This window comes from Caretta caretta, chromosome 28 (assembly GCF_965140235.1).
Source record: "Caretta caretta isolate rCarCar2 chromosome 28, rCarCar1.hap1, whole genome shotgun sequence".
NCBI classification, from domain to species: Eukaryota; Metazoa; Chordata; order Testudines; family Cheloniidae; genus Caretta; species Caretta caretta.
Genome location: NC_134233.1, coordinates 5,653,733 through 5,676,197, shown reverse-complemented (window position 1 = coordinate 5,676,197; position 22,465 = coordinate 5,653,733). Strand labels below are relative to the sequence as shown.

Below are 22,465 nucleotides of genomic sequence, written 5' to 3'. Positions count from 1 at the left end.
GCCTAAATACCTACTGTAGAATTTGACCCAATAACAACAATAATACTAATTTGCATTTCTAGAGAGATTTTCTTCTTCAAAGCATTTTACACACATGTTTTCTAACTCTCTGCTTCAAATAAAAGCCATTATTGACAGACAATTATATTTTTCCGTCACAGCATAGACAAATAGGAGAGTGAAGAGAACACAGTTTATTAATGGGATTTTAAGCAGGTTCTTGTATGGAAAAAAAAATTAAAGATCCAGCACTCAAAAGATGACTCTGCTTAGCTGTGTGCCTTGTGGCTTAAAGCAGAATTCCAAGAACATTACTTCGCTTTTTGAAATGGTTTCTCAATTAATGACAACTCAAAATATCTGCTTCCACCTAGTGGTGCGGGTTTGCATAACATGTGTTGTTTGTATTCCCTGTTTTCGATATCATTACCTAAAAGATAAAATACATCAGAATCTACTGAGACAATTCACACTTCTGCACAAAGCCACAACAGCACTAAGAATGTATTTCTTTGTTAGCAAATAGGATCATTAGGGAGAAGGAAAAGGATAATCTCAGAAAGAGGCTCTCTCTTTCTCCTTCACTTTATTCTATCTAGGTTTTTCCACTGTTCTCCTCAATGAAGTATCTGAGCAGCTTCGTCTAGTACATTAATAATATGACTCACATCTGTCATGGTAATATCTTTTATTGGACTAACTTCTGTTGGTGAAAGGAGTGCACAGAGTTCTCCTTCAGGTCCTTGAAAGGTTATTCCTTTCACCAACAGAAGTTGGTCCAACAGAAGATATTACCTCAGCTAGGGTGACCAGATGTCCTAAGTTTATAGGGACAGTCCAGATATTCGGGGTTTAGGCACCTATCAATCCCACCCCACCCCCATCACGATTTTTCATACTCACTATCTGGTCACCCTATCCCTCCCCCACCTTGTCTCTCTAATAGCCTCGCAATGACATGGGAGTTTGTTCTCCTGTCACAGACTGTCCCCTGAGAAAGCTCTATCTACTGCACAGACAAGCCTCATCCTTACAGTAGAACACTTCATGGTGCCTGAGAAATAGGCCCTGTCAGCCACACCCCTAATCCCAGGGATTTACCTGATATTTTAGATATACTGGGCCCTGGCCACTGAGCCCCTGGAAGAGAAGGACTGCGACCTGGAACCTGACTTGATGTGTTCACGTTGCAGAAGTATGTACACAGTGTCGGAAGGCAAACAACAAACAACACTTCAATGGTCACTGAATGAGGGGCCTGTGGAAAAAAATACTACCATTATGCAATTCAAAGACTGTGTCAAAATGCACGTGCACAGTACTCAGACTCCCTGAATCCTGGCATTTCCGAACTTTCCATTGCTCAGTTTTGCAAACTTACTAATTGTTATTTTCATGCAGATTTTTATGTATTTGTTGGGCATCTAAAGATATAAAAATACAGACATCGGTTCATATCATTGTCGTGCAAACATCCCCATTTCATTGTTTGTTTTTAAAGAAAAAAGTACAGGACTAGGTTCTGGCAATTTCTGTATTGAGCTGTAAAGAAAGATATTTTTAAGGGTTTTGAACTGTCGAAACAGAGGCACAGAGATTGTCTCACACAGGGAGGAGTGGGTGATGCAGTGCACACTTTCCCAAGCCAGCAGAGCTGCTGGACCCCAAGAGATTCCCCCTCTATTCCGGAGTCAACCTTTGCCAGAAGCAAGCAGACAGAAGGACAAAAGTAGCTCTCCATTTTAATAAAGGCTCTTGTAACTTCCTGGGTAAACTGGTCCCTTCTGTTGCCGGCACCCAGTGCCGAGAGGCTGAACAACAGCTTGAGTTGGTTCGTTACCCGGTGTGCTACACCCAATAATCACAACGGGGTGGAGAAGCAGAAAAGTTTATTTGCAGCTGCAAAAAGGTACAGGGAGAATAAAATCTCAAATCCTGCACAACAGAGCAGGAAGTTACACAGGCTTTTATACATCCTTTTTCCCAGCATACTTATCCAATAGCAAGCTGTCCCAAGTATCCATATAGCCAGCCAATCCAGTTCCCAGCTAGTTCCCTGATTCTCTGTATTATTTGTTAAACTATACATAAAGCTGCTTTATTCAGCATTGTTCTTCCATATCTCCCGTTTGGCCTTGCTTAGTTTCAGGCAGTCTGACTCTGCAACATACTGTTGCAGATTCTCAGCATAACTGCTGTGTGTGCCTCCAGGCGGGGGGGCCAAGGACACTTGGGCCTAGCACGCAGAGCTGCTGCGAGTGCCTCCAGGCAGGGGGGGGGGCAAGGACACCGGGGCCTAGTGCGAGGGGGCTTCATCGACACTCGTGGTCTTCCATCCCCTCGAGTTACCTAGTGGCCATGCCCCAGTGTTCCCAACAACTCCCCCCTTTGAGAACACTCAACAGCCTTGGCTCTGAGTTTTCTCACTTGGGCTACTTATTTCTTTACAATATGACTTTGCATAAGCACTTTGTGATAGCCCTGAAGAGAATGACTTATTAACTTTTGCAAAAGGGCCCTAACACATGATACTGCACAGCATAATACCAGTAATACAATCAATACAGTAAAGAAAAATTTCAATAGCAGGCTAAATAAACCACCAAGCCAAGACGACAAACCCCAGCCTGAAAACAAGGTCTGCAACCAATCGTTTTCTGGGGCAGTATAGGCAACCTGTGCTCCGGCTCGGGCATGGGCCTCAGCCTGTACCACCTTTTCATAGATCTCATAACTGCTATCATTTACATATACACAACATCGGGGCCCGATGAGGGCACAAACCCCTCCTTGGGATGCCAAGAGATAGTCCAAAGCCAGCCTGTTTTGGAGGGAAAACGTCCTGAGCTGCTGTACCTCTTTATTTAATGTTTTTACTGCTGACCCTAAATCACTAACCGAGTCCTCTAACTTTAAGGCCACTTTCTCAAGTACCATCTGCAGGCTTACAGTATAGCGGCCTATGCATGCCATGGCTGGCCCGGTAAACAGTGGCGCTATTCCCAGTACAGCGCACCCTACCAGCTTCTCGGTTGTGAGGGGATTCTTCATATTGCCCTCCAATGCCTTAGTCAGTCGCCGCAGGGTCTTTTCTCGTGACTCAACAGAGGTGTCTCGGGCATTTCTAATCTTTCCTTTGGGCAGTGTGGCAGTTATGGAAAGATGAGGAACTCCATGAGCTATATAACAGCTACCTGTCCAGTTGGCTGGCAGCACCTTGTAAGCCTTGCGGCCACATACAAAATAGTGACCCTGTAGGGCCCAGTAAGGACTGTTTCTTAAGGGGATTCCTGGGATATTTAGGGCTGCTTTTCCAAACAGGTCATATGCCCCTAGGGGGGCATCCCATCCTCCTGATTGGGTACAAGTGGGGGCGTTTCTAATTGTCCCGTTCAAATTACACTCGCCATAGGGACCACTACAAACCCACCATTGGCTTGCTACATTGGAGATATTAACTGGACGGCAAGTTACATTTCCAAACCCCTTTTTTGTGGTAAGATTATTTGTAAGTGTTTCCCTAAAAGGGGAGCAACCATTACACCCACACTGTTGGCCTCCCCTGTTGGTCTTTATCCAATACCCATCAGCCCACTGTGTAATAACACAGGAGCTCTTTCCCACAGGATGCCCATAGGGATCAGATTGGTTTCGGGTAAAACATAACACTCCCTTAGTGAGTACTGCAACTGAATACTCCTGGTCCTGATAGGTGGCTTGCTGTAAAGAGGTCTTGTTCCAGAACGGTGAGTTCGTTCTTTCCTGCTCTTTGGTGGTGGCTAATTCTGCTAGGGTCAAGGGCAGCATGTCAAGGGGCATTCCCGTCTTGGGGACAGTGGAGTCGGAGCACATACCCAGCAATCAGTCTAGTTTGTTAAATTAGCAACATGGTGCGCAAGCAAAACAAAGGAGTTATGCTCCCGATATGCACAGTTTGGAAATACCAATACAAAGAATAACAATGTTACCCAATTAATTATTACCAAAGTCTTCCCAACCCAAGGTCTCCAATACCTGGGTGGGCCCATTTTAGCATTAAGGTGCCCGATATTTGTGTCTTTTAAACAGTAGCTTTAGCCCGAGATCGTCACTAGATGAGGAGTCAGCAGGTTGGACGGTCCACTGTTCTGCTGACGAGGGGGCAGGTACTGCCTTCAGACGAGAGTGATGGATCCAGTTCTTGTGTCCCTCGATCTTTGCCGCTGTATGGGAGATCAGCAGGACGGTATAGGGTCCTTTTCACTTTTCCTGGAGAGGCTCGTCTTTCCAGGTACGAACAAGCACAGAGTCACCGGGCTGTAAGGAGTGAACGGGAGAGTCCAAGGGGAGAGGCTGGGAATCCTTGGTATGCCTGTGAAGAGACAAGAGAACAGCAGACAGGGAACACATATACTGTGACAAAAAAACATTACCCAACTCCCATTCCCCTGACAGAACCGGGGTGCCATTCATGGGCCATGCCCTTCCAAACATAATTTCAAAGGGACTGAGCCCTAATCTACCCTTTGGGAGAACGCGGATACGGAGTAGGACGAGGGGCAAAGCATTAGGCCATTGCAGTGAGGCTTCTTGGCACACTTTTGAGAGATGCCGTTTAAGGGTCTGATTGGTATGCTCCACTACACCACTGGCTTGCGGTCTCCAGGGTGTATGGAGTTTCCAGGGGATCTGTAAGGCATGTGAGATGCTTTGAATGATTTTTGACGTGAAGTGTGTCCCATTGTCAGATTCCATCCACAGGGGGAGTCCAAAGCGAGGAATGAGCTCCTTAACAAACTTGAGGGCCACTGTCCTGGCAGTGCAGTTACAGCATGGGAAGGCTTCTGGCCATCCGCTGAACCGATCCACTATAACAAGGAGATATTTGAACCCTTGGGTCCGGGGAAACTCAGTAAAGTCTATTTGCCACACTTGTCCGGGGCCCGGAGTGAGTTCTAGGGCAGCTGGTGGCACAGGATGTCCCAGTCGGGGGTTATTCTTTTGGTAGACTAAGCAGTCCGCTTGTACCTGGGCAGCCAGGGGTCGGAGTCCGGAAGTGATAAAGTATTTTCCCATTAGCTGGATAAGTGTTTCCCTGCCAGCATGAGTGGTTTGATGTAGTTTCTGCAGCACTGGCCGGATTAGGCCCTTTGGTAAGAGGACCTTCCCTTCTGGGGAATGGAGCCATCCCTCCTTTTCCCGGAGACTGAGTTTGTCAGTTAGCTGTCTCTCCTCCCCAGAGTACTGAGGGGTTGGAAGCTCCCCTACTGATGGGATAAGGGCATGCATATGGGCGTTCTCAGCCTGAGGGGATGGCAGGGTGGCAGCATGCTTAGCCTCTCTATCTGCCCGGGCGTTACCTCTGGCCACATCTTGATCCTCCCTTTGATGGGCTTTACAGTGTACCACCGCCACTTCCGAGGGAAGTTGTATGGCTTCTAGGAGCCGGAGGATTTGGGGCCCTTACTTGACTGGGGAGCCTTGGGCTGTCAGCATTCCCCTTTGCTTCCATAGGCCAGCATGAGCATGCAGCACACCAAAAGCATACTTTGAATCAGTAAAAATGTTGACCCGCTTTCCTTTTGACAGTTCAAGTGCACGGGTCAGGGCTATTAGTTCGGCAAGCTGGGCAGAGGTCCCAGCAGGCAAACCTTCAGCTTCCACAGTGTCATGGAGGGTCACAACAGCATAACCCGCCCTCCTTTGCCCATCTATTACAGTACTGCTACCATCAGTGTACCACTCATAATCTGCATTTGGGACGGGTGCATCCTTTAAATCCGGACGGCTGGAGTACTGGACATCTATGATCTCTAAACAGTCATGTTTCTGTTCCTCTGTTTCTGGCAAGAGGGTGGCTGGATTAAGGGAGGGGCAAGGCTGTAGGGTGACTTCAGAGTTCTCTAACAGCTTAGCCTGGTACCGAGCAATGGAGCCTGGGTGAGCCAAAGCCCTCCCTTTGCATCCAATAAGGCTCGGACCATATGGGGAGTATAGATTTGCATAACCCCTCCCAATGTTAGCTTCTCGGCTTCCTCAAGCAATAGGGCAGTAGCTGCGACCGCCCGTAAACATGCCGGCCAACCCTTTGCAACCTGATCCAATTGCTTAGAAAAATAAGCCACAGGACGCTTCCATGCTCCTAACAGCTGTGTAAGCACTCCTAGGGCCACCCCCCTTCGTTCATGTACATACAACTGAAACGGCTTAGAGAGATCTGGCAGGCCCAGAGCCGGGGCTTCCATCAAGTTTCTTTTCAGGATTTTAAATGCCCTGTCAGCCTCTGGGGTTCAATAGAAGGGGTCATGATCTGCTCCTTTTACACAGTCATACAGGGGTTTAGCCCACAGTCCAAACTCTGGGATCCATATCCTGCAAAAGCCTGCCATATCCAGAAATGCCCTGAGCCGCTTACGGTTACTTGGGGTAGGAACTTGACAGATAGCTTCCTTTCTTTCGCTTGAAAGCTGACGCTCCCCTTGCCTTAGCTGTAACCTGATCCCTCTCCACCTCAGACAACAGGGTTCTCAGGAGGATATTACAGTCGTCTCAATCGGCTTGTGACTACTGAGGCACCGCTCAAAGACTGAAATAAACCTGCTTGGGTTCGTTGAGAATTCCCCAGCCTGTGTTTTAAAAGCTGCTAAGTCTATTGGATTGAATGGCACATGGGTTTAAACTTGCATAGTGGTAGCCTGACGTCCGTCTGCCCCTGGGCAAGCCACAACCGTCTCGGTAAGCAAAGGATAGAGTCCCACCGAGGAGGCAATCTCTGTAACCCGAGGCATCCTACCCTTATAAGGTGGGGATGTGGGGGCCGAAGGGGACACCGGCTCTGCCATTACAGTGGGGGTGGGGGTCTGGGGACTAACATTAGCTGCTACCGAACCAGTCGGAGTCAGATTACAGCGCTGTAAAATATCTGGTCGAGTACATAAAGTCAGAAACAAATGCGCATACATATGTTCATTCCATTTACCCATTCACTGACAAAACAAAACTAATTGGAGGATCGTGTTGTAATTAATTGACCCTCCTGGTGGCCACCACTCCTGGTCCTCTAGTTGATATTGAGGCCAGTCAACTGTACAGAATCGTTTTAATTGGCTCTTAGTCATTGGATCCGCACCAAATACCTTCCAGTTTGCTAGAATGCACTCTAGGGGCGTACACCATGCCCTAACCTCTGAGCTCTGTCCCTGTCCCATACCTACAGGGTAACTCTGGGCGTCCCCAGGTTCCAACAGAGCATATAATCCGGATTTTAATAGGTTCCTACCTTATCCAAGGGTCCGGTTCTTCACCGTGGCCTGCAGCTGCTCCTCCCCCATGTCTAAGGGACCGGTTCTTCACCGCCGTCCACAACAGCTTCTCCACTATATGAGTGCGTTGCACCGTTGTGCCCTCTGGGGTCGATCAAATCGCGTCTCCTCCGAGGCCCCCGATGAACTCACCGGTGCGCGCTGGGCGTCGGTTCTCGCTGCAATCCTCGACCTCCAGGAGGGGTCCGGGCAAGGCTAAATTGCAGCCTCGTCGCCCACCCAGGGACGCCAAAAGCTGTTGCCGGCACCCAGTGCCGAGAGGCTGAACAACAGCTTGAGTTGGTTCGTTACCCGGTGTGCTACACCCAATAATCACAACGGGGTGGAGAAGCAGAAAAGTTTATTTGCAGCTGCAAAAAGGTACAGGGAGAATAAAATCTCAAATCCTGCACAACAGAGCAGGAAGTTACACAGGCTTTTATACATCCTTTTTCCCAGCATACTTATCCAATAGCAAGCTGTCCCAAGTATCCATATAGCCAGCCAATCCAGTTCCCAGCTAGTTCCCTGATTCTCTGTATTATTTGTTAAACTATACATAAAGCTGCTTTATTCAGCATTGTTCTTCCATATCTCCCGTTTGGCCTTGCTTAGTTTCAGGCAGTCTGACTCTGCAACATACTGTTGCAGATTCTCAGCATAACTGCTGTGTGTGCCTCCAGGCGGGGGGGCCAAGGACACTTGGGCCTAGCACGCAGAGCTGCTGCGAGTGCCTCCAGGCGGGGGGGGGGGGGGGGGCAAGGACACCGGGGCCTAGTGCGAGGGGGCTTCATCGACACTCGTGGTCTTCCATCCCCTCGAGTTACCTAGTGGCCATGCCCCAGTGTTCCCAACACTTCCATTCTTTAGCTGACTATTACTCAGGCTCTTTTCTTACTGGCAAACTTGAATTTTGATTTTTCTACGTCATGGCCAGTCTTTATCGTCTCTCTTGTAAACTTGAATATGCCAATCCCTGAGACGACATACTTTCTTGTTTTTTCCTGATTCGGCAATCATAGCTTTGGGGATTGAGCTCCCATTTAAGGTACTTTTAATGATGACCCCCAGTCCTTTATTTCATCTATCAGGATGTTCAAAGAGAGCAGCTACCCTTCACTGAACGCCACTGCTCTGACTTTGGATTCCCTTGTAGAATGTGTGGGGCTGGGGTAGTTGTCTCAGCTGGACTCTTAATCCAGAGGAAAGACGCTCTCCCCTGTTCAATCAAGATCGGGAATGGCACATAGATTTGGGAGAAAAAGTACATTTTACTTTTACTCTATTTTCTTATTTCTCAAAAGGAACAGTACAACAAAGATAAAAACATTGTGAATAATCAATATAGGTATTGATGTATCTCGTCTGAAATGGGACAGCTGCTCTTCTACTCTCGGGATGGATGCTATATCAATAGATAAGATAAAAAGACAGGCCTAACTGAGAGACTGAACCCATATGAGGGTCAAATTCTGCTCCTCGGTTACATGAGTATGTCGCTCCCCGACTAGGGCCCAAATCTGTGTAAAGAAGAGTAAATCTGGTCCCAAGGGAGTATCAAACAACTTCCAAACTGTATAAGAAGGATGGTTGAGTCTAAACTATAAAGACAATTCCAAATATGGACCGCAGTTCAGGAAAGCAGCCTTATTCATCCCAGCATATGAATGATGTAAGAAAATTCTGAAAATGTGCATCTTAGATCATGGTCATAATTTTAAAAAATTAATTGACACAGCGGACACCATTCACATTTGAAACATAAAGTAGCTTAAAACTGTCCTAGCTTGAAGTGGTGTGAAACTGCTTCAGGAAATGTGGTCCTCTTACAAGTGTAGATGTGAGGTTGCATATATGGTAAAGCCATGTATACAGAATACATGCTGATCTTAATCCTACAAATTTCCTAAACACTATACAGAATATCTAATTGCTTATTTTTAAATCCTAATCAGAGGAAAATTAAAATGATTTGTGCAAATAATTGAATTCTAAGGATTGTGTAACAACAAACACTCTTATTTTCTAGATCTACTGAGAGCTAGCTCTGAGAGAACAAAACAGTATTTTCAGTGTTTATGGTTCTTTACTGAAGCAGGTCTAATTCTTTATCGAAGAACAGGAAAAGAAAAGAATTCACAATATTGTTATCCCTTTTGACATGAGTAATTAGTGAATATTTTGGGTCTTGTGAGTTGTTTCCATTGGGGGAGAAATGGGTGATGGAGTCAGGTATTTTTTTGACACAATCCTGCTATTTACAAAGAATGTACCCAAAGTTCTATTTCCCTAACGACAGCAGGAATAGTTTCTTGGCTCACAATTCCAAGCCTCTTTCTATCCAGCAGTCTACCCTAAAGCGCGCGTGCTCTCTCTCTCTCTCTCTCAACTTTTTCTGAGATCACACTACAAATACTTCTCTGGGGCTCCTTTGTGCTTCTGCGGTGTCACACTCCCTCTCTTCCTCCCCCCCGCCCAAACCCCATCTCCCTGCATTTGCATTCAGACCCTAGTGAAAGCCCCTTCCACTGTATGGCTCAACTCCTAGTCCAACTTTACTTGATGGTGACTTCTATTAAGTCAGCCATCTGTTCCACAAAAGAGCTTGATTGTTTTTACATTGATCCTGAATAAAGGACAACTGGTATGCCCACCAGCTTCAATAAGGCTTCCCCTTTCCCCAGCATAACTACCTGTTTTCATGTTGTTTTTATAAATCTGTATCTTGTACATGTCCACAAAACCCACAGCATTCTTTTATTTTTACTAACCTGAAACAGGATATTGAATGCACAATTTCAGTTACACCAATGTAAATCTGTGGTAATTCATTAGAATTAGTCCATATTTATCCTGGTGGCAAAATATGTTAGCACGTCACTAGAGAAAACATGACACTTTTTGATAATTGTTATTGTTGCCGGCACCCAGTGCCGAGAGCCTAAACAACAGCTGAGGTTGGTTCGCTACCCGCTGTGCTACACCCAATAATCACAACGGGGTGGAGAAGCAGAAAAGTTTATTTGCAGCTGCAAAAAGGTACAGGGAGAATAGAATCTCCAATCCTGCACCCAGAGCAGGAAGTTACACAGGCTTTTATACATCCTTTTTCCCAGCATACCTATCCAATAGCAAGCTGCCCTAAGTATCCATATAGCCAGCCAATCCAGTTCCCAGCTAGTGCCCTTGTTCTCTGTATCATTTGTTAAACTATACATAAAGCTGCTTTATTCAGCATTGTTCTTCCATATCTGCCCTGTTTGGCCTTGTTTAGTTTCAGGCAGTCTGACTCTGCAACATATTGTTGCAGATCCTCAGCATAACTGCTGCCAGTGCCTCCAGGCGCGGGGGCCAAGGACACTTGGGCCTAGTATGCAGAGCTGCTGCGAGTGCTTCCAGGCGGGCGGGGGGGGGGGGGGGGGAAGGACACCTGGACCTAGTGCGAGGGGGCCTCATCGACACTCGTGGTCTTCCATCCCCTCGAGTTACCTAGTGGCCATGCCCCAGTGTCCCACTGAACTCCCACATCTGAACTCCCAGCCAGAGCCCGTACGTGCTCCACCCACTAGAGGCCCTGATGCAGCAAGCCACCCCCATACAGCAAAACAAAACTACTTCCCCCATGGCATTAGGATGGCAAACGATAATAGAGAAAGATAAGAACTTGCTATAACAGGGGTCCTCCAACTTCATTGCACCACGACCCCCTTCTGACAACAAAAATTACTTCGCGACCCCAGGAGGGAGAACCAAACCCTGAGCCCGCCCAAGCCCTAGCTCCCCCGGGCCAGAAGGGGCCAAAGTCAAAACCCAAGGGCTTCAGGCCCAGGCAGGGGGCGGGGGGAGCTGTAACCTGATCCCAGGGCTGAAGCCCAAGTCTCAGCCCTGCTGCCCAGGGCTCAGGCTTGGGCTTCAGCCCTGGGCCCAGGCAAGTCTAACTCCAGCCCTGGCGACCCTATTAAAAAGGGATCCCGACCCACAGTTTGAGAACCGCTGTGCAGTAACATGCACTGATTATTGGTGATACTTGGTTTCCTCACAAAGACATGCACAAGGTTACATGGAACTCACCAGATGGTTAAACCACAAACCAGACTGAACACATGCCAGGAGACCGGGTTGTAGGCGGTCAGGCCTAGTGGTCAGAGTGGGAGTCATACCTAGTGGTGAGTGTCCAAATGCCAAAAGCAGGGATTGAGACAGGGCCAAAACCAAGAAGCAGGTCCAAAGATTAGAACTAGAGTCAGAATCCAAATGCCAGAGCCAAGAATCAAGTAGGGTGACCAGACAGCAAATGTGAAAAATCGGGATGGGGGTGGGGGGTAATAGGAACCTATATAAGAAAAAGACCCCCAGATCAGGACTGTTCCTATCAAATGGGGATATCTGGTCACTCTAGAATCAAGAGAGAGTTGGAGTCAGGAATCAGAGCCAAGGGTCAGAACCGGATCACCGGGGCCAGGGAAGAAGGGAGCAGGGCTTGTTCTGAGGAAGGAGCAAGGCTGGGTGTAGGACAGGATCTGGGCTGAAGCTGTGGAGGAGCAGAGCAAAAGCAGGGCTTGGCAAGAGCTGAGCCCAGGGAGGCAGAGAATCACTGAGCACCCAGCGAGCGACTGCTGCTGCTGAGTTTAAGAACCAGGCAGCTAACTTCTTCAGCCAATCTGGCAGGGTGGTCCAAGCAGGATAGTGTCGGAGGATGGTGCCGTGGGGAAGGCGAGCAGAGCTTCATCATCATGGGCTTGCTTCTGGACGGCGCCGTGCCTTGTGGGGCCGGAGGTCTATCTTGCCTGGTGGGAAACTGCGGTGCCATCATAGAATCATAGAATATCAGGGTTGGAAGGGACCGCAGGAGGTAACTAGTCCAACCCGCTGCTCAAAGCAGGACCAATCCCCAATTTGTGCCCCAGATCCCTAAATGGCCCCCTCAGGGATTGAACTCACAACCCTGGGTTTAGCAGGCCAATGCTCAAACCACTGAGCTATCCCTCCCCCTAGCAATCAAGTCCCTGGCCACCTCAAACGTGTCTAGGATGGAAGGGAGCTCCTGCTCCTCCACCTGGCACTCTCTAGCAGGAGGGTCCAGTGGCACCAGACTTGACGGATCCCTCTGCAGGCCCAAAGTCGACAGTGCTGATCCCTGCGCAGGACGCAGACCGCTTATGCTGTCAGACCCAGTGCTCTGACCATGGGTGAGCGCCCTCTAGTCATCTTCTTGTGCTGCTTAGGTGGCACCGGTGAGTGCGAGCCGTAGTTTCTCTAACAGAGGCCAGAGCGCTGCGCACAGAGGTGCTTAATGCCAAGTCCTGCGCGCCCAGAGCCGGCAGGGGACGGAGGGCTGCCTCCATAAGGAGTTCTTTGAGCCTGAAGTCCCTTTCTTTCTTTGTTCTCGGGCGGAGAACTTTGCAGATCTTGAAGCGAGCTGTTTGATGTGCTTTCCCCAGACACTTTAGGCAGGAGTCGTGGGGGTCGCCCATTGACATGAGCTTGTAGCAGGTCCCGCACGGCTTAAACTCTTGGGATGGAGGCATGTGCCGAACCCCAAGAGGGGAGGGAATTGGGCTTGGGGGAACCCCCCACTTCTATCGAACTAATTACTGAAAACTAACACTAACTAATTAACTATTTACAGGTTAACAGAAAGTCCCATCACTGGGGAAACTGCTTGCGGAGGCAAGAGAGACACACAGCTCCAACGACCGTCACAGGCAGGAAGAACGAATTGAAGAGGTGGCGGGTCGGCAGGGACCTATATACACCGCCATGAAGGCGCAGCTCCGGGGGCTCCACAGCTGACCCGACGGGTACTGCTTGGGGAAAAACCTTCCGACGACTGTGCACGCGGCATCCGCACACCTACTTGGAATCGACATGAGCAAGCACTCGAAGAACTTGGCAGATTCCCCCACAATGAAACCCTAATGCAGGGCAGTTTTACCGTTAATCTGTGCGTTAGATTAGGAGTCAGCAAGCACCTGACAGGGCTGTAGCCATGGGTGGGCCTGAGTGGGCTGCGGCCCACCCACTTAGCATCCAGGCCCACCCAGATCGGGGCTGGAGCCCCCCGAATCCACAGGCTGGGACTCCCAACACCGGGTCGGTGTCCATCCGCGTCCCGCTCCTGCCAGCGCCACGTGCTGCTGCCCTGGTCTCCAGCCCTGCCCCTGCAAGGTACACCCCCGCCCTCCCCCAGGCAGCCTCATGGTCAGGTGCCTGCTGAGCAGTGAAGGACGGCTGGAGATGGTGGGGGAGGCAGGTCTCCCTATCCCCAACCGCCCCGTCATTGCCCGCCCAGTTTCCCTGTCCTAGCTACGCCACTGCCTGTAAAGCTTTTCCTACAGAAGGAAAGTGCTCTCTTCAAATCACCACTCTGCCAGCAAAAATAGCTGAAGACTGGTTCTTATCAGCCTTCCCTTGAAACTTCAGCAAAGCCTTAAATACACCCAGGCCCTGGGAGAATTCATCTGAAAGGAGATCCCGACAAAGGTGGGGTGAAGTCAAGGGGTAGTCAGTCGTAGAGCAGAGGGTACAGTTTCTCAGCCAAGAAACAGGCCTTCTATCCCCAGTATTCCGCTAAGCTCTATTCACGCTGCCTCTACCACTAGCCGACCGCAGAAAACGTCTCATTGAAAAGCGGCTCTCTGACAAGGCCCCCTTTGTGCACCGGAAAGTGATCTCAGCAGGATTAGAATTAAATCCCATTTCCTTTACCCTTTTTAGGAACACAGTCCAGCTGCTTCAGTCTCCAGAGTGCTTTAGAAGCATTCCCAAGAGCACCGGTGTGAGACAAGTCATCCCGTCGTACTCGTGGGGGAAAAGGCGGGCACACACAGCCTGACCCATTTCAGGCAAGTCACTTAATACTGAGAAAACTCTCAGGAGTCCTGCTAGAAGCTGCCGTTACGCAATAATGCTGAATTTACTCCATTTGCTTTTCCATGACAATCGTGTGATGCCACAAACCCAGGATAATGACACCATAGCAGGCTCAAATTCAAGGAGAGGAAGAACTGGGTTACAGTCTATGCATATATTTTATTCTCATGCAGAGACCCAATAACAACAATTGTATCTAACTCACTGATCCCCACTCCTCCAGCATCTGGACATCCCCTCACAGTCAGACCCCCCTGCTGAGCTCAATCTCCCCGCAACTCAACCCCCTCCCCCCACTGAGCCCCAACTACCTTCACCTGGACCCCCAATGCAGAATCCCATTACCTTTGCAGCCAGAACCCCCAACAAGCTCCTGGGCATCCAGATCACCCACTGAGCCGCCAGCTCCCAGATTGCCCCACACAGAACTCCCTCACCCCACAGTTGGATTCCTTCCAACTCGGATCCCGCCTTGTGAGCCTCCCTGTCCACACCTGGTGCACCTGGCATGGTGGGGCAGGACTCTGGGGTGTTTCTGGGGCAGACCGGATCCTTGCATTGTGTCAGGGTTGGGTACAGCCTCACCGGTGAGTCCGTGTCCCCTGGGGGCGGGAGGGGGGGGGAGGAGGCGGCTGCACAATGATCTCCCACCTCTGTGCAGCCAGTGGCTTGTGCTGGAGCCTCCACATTTAATTAACAAATAAAATTTGCAGAATTTTAAAATATTGTGCACAGAATTTTTCATTTTTGGGTGTAGAATGCCCTTAGCAGTACTGGGCGCACACCTACAAGGCAGTACCATGGCTGAAACAGAGCACTCCAACTAAAGGTACAGCAGCCATGATGCAGGTCCACTTCTGCTATTACAGATTCACACGCTGTCAAATTGTTGTGTTCAGCTGTACAACAAAAGGATTTCACCAGAGCTGACGTGATACCCCTACTCATGGTGATTTCCACAGCCACACAGGAGAACAAAACTTGTTTTCTAACCTCCTTCTATATGACACTAAATCCCAGTTATCACTAGGCCCCTTCTCTACAAATCCCTTTAAATGCGTGGACCTCAACATGCATACAATTGTTTCAAGAGCTCTAGTTCTCAATTACTGATATAAATTAAGCAACCTCATTTTCCTTTCTACAGTATGCAGAAGATTGTTTCCCCCCACCCCCTTCCAAAACTTAGACATTTATTTCCGAATCAGCATGAATGAGATCTAGCATAAAGCACATTCCGGTTTCTGAGAGCTTGCCTAAATACCCATTTCTGTTCCCACTCTTTTGTCATTGACTTTAATGCAAGTGGATTGGGCCCTAAACTAATAATCTACATTGAATGCTTATCACTAATCTCATCATTTAAAACCAAATTAAGCCCTCCCAACCTGATCACCATTGATTGAGGGAACAATTTAGATGCCAACTTGAAAAATCCCTTTCTAGAATACTAAAGAAAATAAATGCAAAGCCTAACTTTCCAGCTGAACCACTAGGAACTTTTATCCTATAAGGAATATTGGTTGTGAGCCAAATTTCAGTCTATTTTGCAAACCATTTTCATGAACTCTAGCCTAACCTACAATGAACAATGTATTACATATTTAGTGAAGATTAATTGTAAAGAGGTTCCTTGATCAATTTTACACTTATTCCATACAGACATTCAGTTTTAAATAATTTTAGCAGACAACTATATGGGTAAAGGACTATCAAGAAAAAACTTTTTTGAAAAAAAATCAGTCTTAATAAAAATGTCAGAACAAGATATCGAAGTGTCAAAACATTTCTAGAGACAAAAATATACCCAGGCCATCTTACAAAACCTCAGACAGCAATACGTACGTCAGTCTCTCATAGCTTTACGTGAACAAATATTACAGTCAAATTATACGTCTCCTCCTGGCCCAGGTGAACCAAAATATGCTGTTTACTGTCCAATACCTTCACTTTACGTAAGCTCAAGCTTCCAATGAGAAGGTCAGTTACTTGCTGGGATAATAAATGCCAAGGTTTTGCCTGATCCAGTCTTTGCAGCTCCAAGTACATCTTTACCTTGCAACGATAAGCCTATGGTCTGCCTCTGTATCTCAGTAACCATGCGATACTGTGCTTCTTGCAAACCTAGTATTTGGGAGAGAAAAAAAAAAGATTCTTACTTTTTGCCTTGGATAATGACACATTTTCCCATAAGGAAAAATACTGCAGGTGGCAACATTATCTTGGAACTCTGATATTTAAAAACAAAAACTCCTGAAACAGCCAATGAAGAAGACTGATGAAAATTGGTCTTTTATTCAAATACTTTCCGAAGAACTGTTGGTGTACTTACCTTTCAGTGTTTTGTTTGACAATGGGAAATCTGAAAATCTTTCAATTTCATTTGGGCTGATCTGAAACAAAAGGATTTAATCAATGCTAGAATATAAGAATACCATGGGATTGAAATGATATCCTTTTCATTTGCTGGTAACGTTGGTAGAATTTTTAGTGGGTTAATTCTAGGAGTACTTGGCAATCAACCGCAACCAGCTCACTGGAGGTAAAAGGTCTACACATAGGCATAGTTTGACTTCTACATTTGGGGGGCCAGCTTCAGTCAGGCCAACAGGACTCTGCATGGGGGGAGGGGGATGCGCAAATTCCACAACTGTTGAGGCCTGCAGTTTGGAGAGGAGGGGCAACCCTCCCACCCCACAAACTACACCCTTGCATCTACATGAGGTTTACCTAACCCTGACAATTTTTCCTAATCTAGACACATTTTAAAATGTGGAAAGTGGAGCAAAAGATGCACTTATCATGGCTCTCTTATGTACAGTAGCAGTTCAATCTAAGGTCTTCAGAGACATCCAATTGTAAGGATAATCTAAGAAACATAATCAAGGTTTAAGCATTCCATATGCTGCTTGCCGAAAAGCCCAAGCCATGCCATGCAATTACATGTTCATACTAAATAGATGATAAAACAATATCAAACCCAGGAGCAGAATTTCTCTAGATTTTTCTGAAGCTGTCCCACCACTGGGGACTCTCTGCTTCTCTCCCTCCCCCATCCCCAGGGCCCCTGTGCTTCCCCACCCCCACCCCTCGACTGACCTCTTCCTTGCCTGCCCACCCCCAGACACCCTAGTGCAGTGGAGGAAATAGACCACAGGAGCTGGAGGAGGGCACCTGCATGGCGCAGCAGGTAAGAGCTCCGACTATGTGCCACGAACAGGCCTCTGGTATGGAACTCGAGATGGGGGTGCCCCTCCACCCTCCCTAAATGGCAGTCCTGGCCAAGGCTCCCATGGCTTCCCCACAGCTGTTTGTGTCATCCCCACACCTTTGCAGGGCGGGTGCAGCAACAGGGGCAAGAGTCGCGCACTGGCTGTATGGAGGTGGGAGATCACCCTGAAGCCCCGCGCCTCCCCTGAGACATGGACTCAGAGGTGAGGCTGCACCCGACCCTGACACAGTGCCAGGGCTGAGCCTCTCCAGAAACACGCAGGGACTCTGCCCATCTGCACTGAGCTGTAACGTATCTATAGCCTGAAAAAGAAAACTCAGAGAGAAGGGAAGAAGCAGCTGATAGGGATGGGAGAGAATGGGGATGGACGGATGGAGAGAATGGTATTGGTTCCCTCTAACTAGACAGCAGGGATGGGTTTGTGTCTTGGAGAGAAGACGGTTTCCATTCTTCTCAGCAGACTGGGAAACCATCAAATTAAAGAGGCACTTTGTAGCCAAGTCTAACAGAAAAATGTGTGAGTCTCAAATAACATTCAGGGACAACACCTGAGCAGGAAGCCCTTCTCCTCCACCAGTAGTGAAGTAAAAGGGGTGGGATTTGGCATTCCCACCATAGCACAGCCCTTGGACTCCACTGAGTAGGAAAGGAATCATTTGAAGCAAACTCTGGTTAGTAGGTTTAGTCCTCTGGTTATTAGATGTGTGGTTGTGACTCTTGATAACACTTTATGATCATCTGGTGCCTTTTATCCAGAAGGATTTCAATGCTTTACACATGGTATTATTTTATCCTTTGCTGAATTGCAGCCAGGCCTTGGATGGAACATGTCTGGCAACCTTCACTACATGTGGGGTGAAGCGCAGAGTAATCTATCTATTTGAGACGGCTGTGTGGGCATGAGTGTATGCTTTCCTCGATTAGGCTTGTTTCACTCTTGTGAGCAAAACCCATAATTGGTGGGGTATTCTTGTATTGGGTTTTGTCACGTTTGCGATGGAGCACACTATGAGACTGAGTACAGCAGCGATAAACTTTCTGTTATTACTAGGGCCCTACCAAATTCACAGTCCATTCTGGTCAATTTCATGGCCATAGGATTTGAAAATAAGACAATTCCACATTTTCGGAAGTTTACCCCTGAAATTTCAGGCTGTTGTAATAGTGGGGGCCCCAACCCAAAAGGGGATGGGGGAGTGTTGCAAGGCTGCTCTTGGGGCATTGCAGGATTGACACCCTCACTTCTCTGCTGCCTTCAGCAGGGATGGAGACCCCCTGCATCCAGACCTACCCCCACAGAGTCCCCCCTGCATCTGGATCTGTGCTGAGCTCCCCCTCCCTGCATCCAGACCCATGCTCTGACTAGCCCCCTGCACCTGGACCATCCCAAATGAGCCCCCCATCCCACTGAACCCCCCAGCACCTGGACCCTCATGCTGAGTCCTCAGCACCCAGCCTCCCCTGCTGACCCCCAACCACCTTCATCTGGACCCCCTGCACAGTCCCATTCCCCCTGCACCCGGAACCCTCACTTCTGAGTCCCGGCCTGCGACCAACACACGCAAATTAGGGCCCGCGGGACCGGCCTGTCCGGCCCGCCTGAGCTCCCGGCCAAGGAGGCGAGCCCCGGCCCCTCCCCCGACCGCCCTCCCCCCATCCAACGCCCCCGGCTCCCTGACTCTCTCCGCAAACCCCTGCCCCTCATCCAATCCCGCCCCCCGCTCGCCGGAGCCGGTCCCGCCGCTGCAACGCTCCATGGCAGGAGCAGCGGGCAGAGGGCGAGCGGCTGCGGGGGAGGGACCGGGGTTCGCTCCCCGGCCGGGAGCTCAGGCGGCCGGACAGGACGTGGGCAAACGACGTCTGGCCCGCAGGACCGTCCTGTCCAATCCCCGGCCCCTCCCCCGCTGCCTCCCCTCCCCCGGGGTGTGGATAGGGGACAGGGAGTGGGGGGGGTTGGGGTCCCGGGGGCAGTTAGGGTGCGGGGGTCTCCGGAGGGGGCAGTCAGGGGACAGGGAGCAGGGGGTTGGATGGTTCGGGGATTCTCAGGGGGGCAGTCAGGGGGCGGGAAGTGGGAGGGGGTGGATAAGGGTGGGGGCCATGCTATTTGGGGAGGCCCAGCCTTCCCTACCCGGCCCTCCATACCATTTTACAACCCCATGTGGCCCTCGGGCCAAAAAGTTTGCCCACCCCTGCCTTAGTGACACAGTGGGCCTGACTCATCGCTCTGAGAGTGAAGGCGCAGCCTGGCCAGTTGGAAACTGGTCCATGAGATCTCTGTGCTTCTCTGAGCCATGTGGCTCCTGATCATCGTCAGCTCTCAGACACGCCAGCATGACCCCCGGTCTGAGTCCTGTAGGCCTAGAGAGCGCTAAGCCCCTGCTGTGCCCTGTGATTCTGCTGCAGAGAACGACAACCTCCGGCCTTCTCAATGCGGCTCTCCCCTCTCCTGCCTGGGAGCTGACCCTTAAAGCACGCTTCCCCGGATTTGTATTAGGCGTGTTTTGTAGGTTGTGAAACTGAGGCACAGAGAGGCCAAATGACTCTCCCAAAGTCACAGAGGGAGTTGGTGGCAGAGCTGAGCATGACAACCTGGAGTCCTGGTCCCCTGCCCACCAGGGGCGATGGGGCTCCACAACCCCGTGTCTTATCTGGTTTGACCTACATGGTTCCAGAGAAGGCCTGGCTGTTCACCTGCCTTTGTAGGGGCAATGTGCATGAAAGGCCAGGATTCCCTGAGCCTGGGAGGGAATCTGTTACCCTGAGTAATGGTGGGGGAGAAGGGGATTGAAGGCCAGAGCCTGAGAGGTGAGAGTCGAGAGGCTGCTCCCCTGTGTCCACTGCTAACTCTCCCCCTTGAGCGTGTTGCTTTGGGCCAGGTCTGGCAGAGCTGCACCCAGTAGCGGGTTTGCGGTGGCCGTGGCGTCTCCGATGAAAGGCCGAGTATTAATAACAGGTGCCCACCATACCGGCGAGCTGCCTGACTGCCAGCATCACACCAGTGCTGCTGCCGAGCTCTGCTGTGGGTCCAGGGCCAGGAAACGTGCTCGGGAACGGGCACTCGTGCAGCCCGCGGAGCTAACCTAGGGGCGGCTGTGTGTGAGGAGCCCAGCTTGGCTGTGCCAGGCCCCCTGTGTCCTAGTGCATGGGCAGCAATGCGGACGCACTGACGGCCAGGCGAGAGCAGAGCCTGGGTATTCGGGCTGCTGCTCACAGCTGGTGTGGACACGCTGCCTCCTTTGCTATGTGAGAGACATGCCTGGCACTTCCCACCCAGACGCCCTGCGCAGCTCTCAGCAGGAGCCCGGCCTTTACACCCTGCTGCAGCTGCATTTCCTGCTCCTGCTGCTGCTGGAAGGGCGGATGCTGGTTCCTGATGGGGAGCATCTGGCAGTGCCCGTTCTGCTGGGGCCAGTCACCAGGGCAAAGTGTACTTGGCAACGAATTGAAAAGAGAAAATGGCAGAATAATTGCCAAGCCGGATACCAGTGCTTCTGGGAATGCCAGCCTGGGCCCCAACTCCAGCTAAGGAGGGTGGCAGATCTCCTGCCTTCAGAAGCCTGTCTGTGGCCAACTCCCCCTTCTGTCTGAACAGCGGCATGCAATGCTGTCAGCCCCTCTGGGGGTGCAGTCAGCGTCCATCTCACAGTTGTCTTGTGGCTGATCTGTCCAGTGTGGGGGCTGCTTTATTGGGGCGTTGAGTTCCCTCCTTTGCCCGGCACCAGCTCTCACTAAGGCTGTTGGCCTTCTGGAGCATCCTCCTTTGCATCTAGCTTGCAGCCGAAGGCACAAACCTCGTGCACAGGAGCAAGTTGACACCTCGCTGCCTCCCACCGGGCATTGCCATCCTGTGCAGGGGTGAGGTCACTCCCTGAGCAGTTCTCCTCACAGGTCGCTGCTCCCCACTTGGAGTCTCTTTTTCGCATTGCCCTTCTCAGCTAATGTGTTGTGTATCCCGTATCCTGTCTTCCAGCCATGCCGAGGTACTGGAACTAGGAGTGCTGGGGGTGTGGCAGAGCCCTCTTGCTTGAAGTGGTTTCCCTCATATAGTGCATTTAGTTTTGTTCAGTGGCTTTGAGCACCTCCACTATAAAAATGGTGCCAATGCCCCTACAGCAGTGGCCAGTGCTCTAATACACAGAAGCATATATTCACCAAACTTAATGCCTATAGCGGAAAGTTACTCCACTCCCTCCTTTAACCAAGTTTAAGATATTTTCATACTTTCAAAGATCTAAGCGGTCTCTCACTGTATCTTTGCAGGAACCATGAATAGAAACAGAGAATTGTGGGACTGGAAGGGACCTCGAGAGGTCATCTAGTCCAGTTCCCTGCATGAATATTAGAAGCCAGCAAAGAAACACTTACCATAGTTGCCTTCTAAATCCATTTTACTGATGCTGAAAGAACTGAAGCTTTGTTGGAGGACCCTTTGAGCCAGTCTCTGAGTGTCACTCTCCTCCTAAAAATATCTACCCTACAGACGAAAAATGAGGAGATTCACAGATTTCTAAGGCCAGAAGAGACAATTATGATAATCTAGGAGTGGTTTTTAACCTGTCACCTGCAGACCCCTGGGGGTCCACAGACTATGTGTAGGATTTCCAAAGGGGTCCTGCACCTCCATTCAAAAATTTTTAGGAGTCCTCAAATGAAGAAAAATGGAAAACTACTGATCTAGGCTGACCTTCTGTAGCACACAAGGCATAGGACTGCCATGAATTAATTCCCATTTGATCTAGAGCAGATCTTTTTGAAATCAAAATTGGATGTCTTTCTAAAATTTGATGGAGAATCTACAACAGTTAGTAATTTTTCCAGTGGTTAGTTATCCTCACTGTTAAAAATAAACCTTATTTCCATTCTGCATTTTTCTAGCTTCAACTTCAAGGCACTGGAAATAACTTTAAAGTTATTTCAATTTATCCATCACAGCTATTAAGTGTCAAAGATCAACTGCACTACAGCAAGTGGTAGACTTTACAGCTACGCTGTGCAAACATAGGATACAAGGTTATTCTTGGGGGCCCACGTATAATGTAGGGTACCGGGAACCACGTATTCTTGTGCTCCACAGAGAAAA

At 49.4% G+C, this 22,465-nt stretch overlaps 1 protein-coding gene and 1 long non-coding RNA gene across 3 annotated transcripts in view; both read right to left on the bottom strand.

Annotated features, from left to right (window-relative positions):
- LOC142068393 (putative ATP-dependent RNA helicase DDX10) overlaps nt 1-22,051 on the bottom strand; it is a 226,684-nt gene extending 204,633 nt beyond the window's left edge. The window contains exons 1-3 of one of the 2 annotated variants that reach the window (XR_012666272.1): nt 21,751-22,042; nt 16,486-16,546; nt 15,947-16,277 (exon numbers count right to left, since the gene is read on the bottom strand). Coding sequence is in view for 1 of the 2 variants with exons in the window: in XM_075123875.1 (XP_074979976.1) it covers nt 21,751-21,772 (22 nt within the window). In the remaining variant the exon portion in view is untranslated. Of the gene's footprint in view, nt 1-15,946; nt 16,278-16,485; nt 16,547-21,750 lie in introns of those variants that run through there. The other variant, XM_075123875.1, reaches the window with a different exon arrangement.
- Nucleotides 1,873-8,135, bottom strand: LOC142070264 (uncharacterized). The gene is made up of 2 exons (XR_012666240.1): nt 7,259-8,135; nt 1,873-4,351 (listed from the first exon to the last, which is right to left on the bottom strand). It is a non-coding gene; the product is annotated as an uncharacterized LOC142070264 (long non-coding RNA).
- Nucleotides 22,052-22,465: the final 414 nt, after the last annotated feature.